Source organism: Aulonocara stuartgranti (genome assembly GCF_965226115.1).
Source record: "Aulonocara stuartgranti genome assembly, chromosome: 12".
In the NCBI taxonomy this organism is placed as follows: domain Eukaryota; kingdom Metazoa; phylum Chordata; class Actinopteri; order Cichliformes; family Cichlidae; genus Aulonocara; species Aulonocara stuartgranti.
The window spans coordinates 17,306,824-17,311,118 of record NC_138948.1 but is presented as its reverse complement, the minus strand read 5'-3'; the positions used below and the strand labels follow the sequence as shown (position 1 = coordinate 17,311,118).

The 4,295-nt window shown below is 43.2% G+C and overlaps 1 protein-coding gene across 3 annotated transcripts; it reads left to right on the top strand.

Moving 5' to 3' along the window:
* Positions 1-407: 407 nt before the first annotated feature.
* LOC309718929 (glial cell line-derived neurotrophic factor-like) lies at positions 408-3,487 on the top strand. 3 transcript variants are annotated; one of them, XM_082554584.1, is made up of 2 exons: positions 408-543; positions 1,766-3,487. In XM_082554584.1, exons 1-2 carry the CDS (start codon positions 474-476, stop codon positions 2,350-2,352), a joined length of 657 nt encoding a protein of 218 aa, XP_082410710.1. In that variant the 5' UTR covers positions 408-473; the 3' UTR covers positions 2,353-3,487. The 3 variants fall into 3 exon arrangements, with proteins under 3 accessions (XP_082410710.1, XP_082410709.1, XP_082410708.1); XM_082554583.1 differs by having other exon boundaries at positions 452-1,137; XM_082554582.1 differs by having other exon boundaries at positions 452-1,152.
* The last annotated feature ends 808 nt before the right edge of the window (positions 3,488-4,295 follow it).

The window sequence follows — 4,295 nt, the reverse complement described above, 5'->3', positions numbered from 1 at the left end:
GAAATCTACAGTTTTCCTCGGACATAACGTGATTAAAAATGACATATTTTAGCTCTTAATGTGGGAGAGAAAAGGGTTTACACAAGAAATTACTGGCGCAGTTATGCTTGGCCTAAGGGTTGTCACATCAACTTCTAGAAGTTAAATAGCACTGAAGTACATTAAGTGGAGAACTGTGGGATTTCAAGCACATGGTCTTCATCAGGAGCGACACAATCTATTCGATCTGTTTTGACTGGCTAATTGGAAAAATGTTTTCCGTCCAATATCAACCCAAGTCGAAAAGCAGGATGGGGATTCTGGTTCGGAAAGAATGGAACTTCTCCCGCCCATCTGAGGCACATTTCTGGATTTCCTTGGTGATATAACTCTTTAACTCTCACCAACTCCACACTTCAGCTTCTGTCTTGTCTGTGGCCTCCATCCTTCTGCATAGTTCCCATGCATGGGGTGGAGACAGGAAGAAGCAGAGGATGGACCGTCGCACGTCACCAGCACTCCCCAGCTCTCTCGCTTTTCCTCGCAGCTCAGTCAGGATTGATGGTGAGAGAGATGGCCCGAAGTCAGCAGCAGGAACTGTGTTGAATGAAAACAGTGAAGGACTGAAAAAAAAAAAGGTTTTCATCGTTAAAGTGTTGTTGGACCCGTTTTGGAGTCAACTTCAGAGAGGAGCCGCTGATTTGCGTTTGCGCGTCTGTGCCCTGAATGTTGCGCCACATTGCGTTTCGCTGTCCAGCTGGCATGTGAGTGATTGCGTGCAGTTTGCAGTGCGCACGGTCGATTACCACCATTTGGACTGGCAGCAGCTCTGATGAGTCTAACTATTACACGTCCGTGGAGCGCTTTTGCCAGATGATACCTGTTGATTTTGCATCGCGCCATGTCCTACTGTCGGACTGAAGTGGACAATGAAGTTATGGGATAGTCTAACCACTTGTTTGATACTGCTGAGTGCCGTTTACGCCAGCCCGCTGCTCCAGAGCCCGCAGCAGCCCACGTCCACCAAGAGGAGAGGGCGCGTCGCCGAGAGTCCCCCCGAGCTCCCGCCCGTTCAGATCGGCCTGTCTGTTTCTTCCACGAGCATGAGCCGCGCGGATACCGCAAACAGGGACGAAACGCTGGCTGGAGGAGACAAATGTGAGGGTAGCGAAAGTGCGCAAACCCGATATGTCATTTGCAATGAGATTTGTGTGAATTGCTTAAAACGTGATGGTGATGTGTCCACCAGAAAGAGAAAAAAAAAATCAAAAATTGGCAAACCTAACAACAAATAGAAAACATGTGTAAGTGGTCACCAGTTAAGTTGCTTATACTTAAAATTTATTTTATTTTATGCTGAACGAATATTTGATTCAGATTGATCATGGTCTTAAAACCTTTGCAGTTACACGTCTCATCATACTCAGTTTATTGGCAGATGAATGCCTCTTTTTTTCCCCTCAGAAGAATAACTTCAAGTGGTAATAATTAGGAATTCATTTTCCATCAAGTAACTTGTGCCACGAGGCTACATAGTAGCTGTGTTGTCTTCATTGTTTAATCCCACTTAAACGTAAAAGCGTCTGGTGACAATGGGACTCATTCGTAAGACACCTAAATCCACCCCATCAGTATTGCCTCCACAGAAGAGACCTCTGTATCATTTAAAGATGTGCATGTGTAGTTTAGTGACACAGCACTGCATGTGTTCAATAGCCAGTGGGGTGTGTAGAAGTGAAACAGTGTGTTCTGTCCAGCCTTATGCATGTCTCTTAATTGGTTTCAGACACCACTGAGGAGCCCCTCCCAAATGAGTTTGAAGATGTGGTGAACTTCATCAAAGTAACCATCAGTAGAATGCGTCGCTCCTCCTCGCTCACTGTGTCCTCATCTACCTCCACCACCAGCACCACCGCCGCTGCCGTCCCCATCTCTTCCCCCTCCAAAGATAACTTTGACAGCAGGACCCGACATAGAAGGAGAAAGAGAAAAAGGACAAGCCAGCGAAACAGTAACAGAAGAGAAGGGGGATCTAGAGGTGCTGGCGCAGGTGGGAAGATTAGAGGCGGTGGTAGAGGACAGGGCTGCGTGCTAAAGCAGATCCACCTCAACGTGTCTGACCTCGGTCTGGGCTACCGCTCCAGTGAGGAAATGATATTCAGGTACTGCTCAGGACCGTGCAGAAAGTCAGAGACAAACTACGACAAAATCCTTTACAACCTCATTCACAACAGGAGGCTTCCCGCCAAAGACGTTCCCCCTCAGGCTTGCTGTCGGCCAATAGCGTTCGACGACGATCTCTCGTTTCTGGACGACAGCCTGGTTTACCACACCGTGAGGAAGCACTCCGCCAGAAGATGTGGCTGCGTGTAGGGAGTGCAACTTGTCAGGCTTTGTGTAATTTAAACTTTTTATACTCCCACTCTATAGTGGTATAATGTTAAGTGTTTTTTCTTTTGTTTTGATTTCACTCACAGAAGCTTTTTTGGCATGTGGTGATTTATGACTTGGATTTAGCAGTATAGGAGTAAATAAACAGGAAGTGGCATTACACAAGTTTTCACCCCAGAGAAATTACTTTTAAGAGTTACCTCGGCACGGTTACAGCTTCTATGACTTCCTTTACAGCCTACAGCTTGGCTATGTGGGATTTGATATTCCCATCTATACTCAGTCACAGTCACACATTCAGCAAACTCACTGTCTACTGTACAGCACATAAGTTACACAAAACATCACGCATATGAGATGTATTTATGAAATCTTGAATATATTAAGTTATTGATATTTATTTGTTTTTTGTAATGAATAAATGTTATTTATTACTGTGATCAGATCTATGGGAGTGTGCCAAAGATTTAAATCAAATATGATTTATTTTGATATAAAAGCAGTACACTGCAATACCATCTTTTACGCATCAGTATCTAATCTTAAAGGTACCCCGTTGAGTTGTCTTGACAATGTTAAGAGTGCATCCAGGGTTTCTCACCACAACACAGTGTGGGTGCCTTTGAGGTCTCGCAAATGAGCCAGCACACATTTCGAGTCTAACATTGTTTACATCCATGTTCACTAGCTTCTAGGCTTATTTGTCTTCGTCCTTTCTACTCCTGCTTCTTTACTTCTGTTACTCCCACTGATCAGCAGAGCATCTTAAATATGTAGGAAGCTGTACGGCATCTGTCTGTGCCGTGCGTGTGTGCACGACACAAACAGAATGCAGACCTGTTCTCATAAACATCACGCTGTTGTGTTTTCAATTCATCAAAAACTCCCCAAGGAAAGCTTTAAAGGTTTTTCTGCCTTTGTACAAGTAGCTCATTTGACTGTTTCCTGATTGAAGCTACGCGAAAGCATTTTCTTGTCATGGTTAGAGCTCGTTCCTCCTCTCAGCTGAATTAAACCAAAATTGCTCACCTCAAAAACAAACATGCAGCTATACGTTCTAGAGTATGTGTGCTCAAATTGTCTTATTTTTAATGTTAATAAATGCATTTTTACAGTGTACTGTATTCTGTAATGAAAAAAGGAGAAAAATGACCCCATTCCTTTGTTAATGAGCTTAGAAGACAACAGCATACTGTTTTAAGTCTGTCCAACCTTCAGAAAGTTTAGAAAAACATTCTGATTTGCAATTTGATCCCAGAATGCTTTCATATAAATCTTGTTTTAGTCCCTTTTTACCTAAGACACGAGTAATTGAGCATTGGGCCTTGGTTCTTAAAGAAATAATAAAAGATGAACAGAATCTGATGTTATCAAATGACGAGAAGAAACAATAAACACAAGAGAGACAAGATAGTACAATACCTATAGTACAGGGATAAAAGGAAGGTGGGACTGACAGGGAGTGATGAAAAGAAGATGGATCAAAGTGGCGGGGGGTGTCAAAAGATCTTACAACACGAGCAAAATAGCATGGAAGAATAAGCAGCGAGCTTAGAGCTGAAGTGTATGTTGGAAAAGAAAGGAAAGACTATTAAAAATTTGGGAAATATCCAGAGAAGACAGTAATGAGGACGAGGATGTGGGGATTGGAGAACATGAGAAGGGAGATGTTTAACTAATGTGTGTGGCCGCTATCTGATCCACTCCTCTTATCTCACATTTCACAGCCCTTCCTCTCCTGAACTTTGGGTCAGTGCAACCTCGTTCAAAAGCTACAGGGCATACGCCAGCTTACAGATTCAGTTTTTTCATTTTTTAAGTGTCGTATTCATCCATAAATACCATTATGTGATTCTGTGTGAAAAATCATGCCCTACAGCAGAAATGCTCAGAGCTGCTTTGATTAGAATTTTAGAGGCAGACAT

Coding starts and splice junctions, on each gene's coding strand:
- LOC309718929 (XM_082554582.1), top strand. CDS start 909: ATGAAGTTATGGGATAGTCTAACCACTTGTTTGATACTGCTGAGTGCC. Junction 1,153..1,765: donor CAAATGTGAGGGTAGCGAAA/GTGCGCAAACCC, acceptor AATTGGTTTCAG/ACACCACTGAGGAGCCCCTC.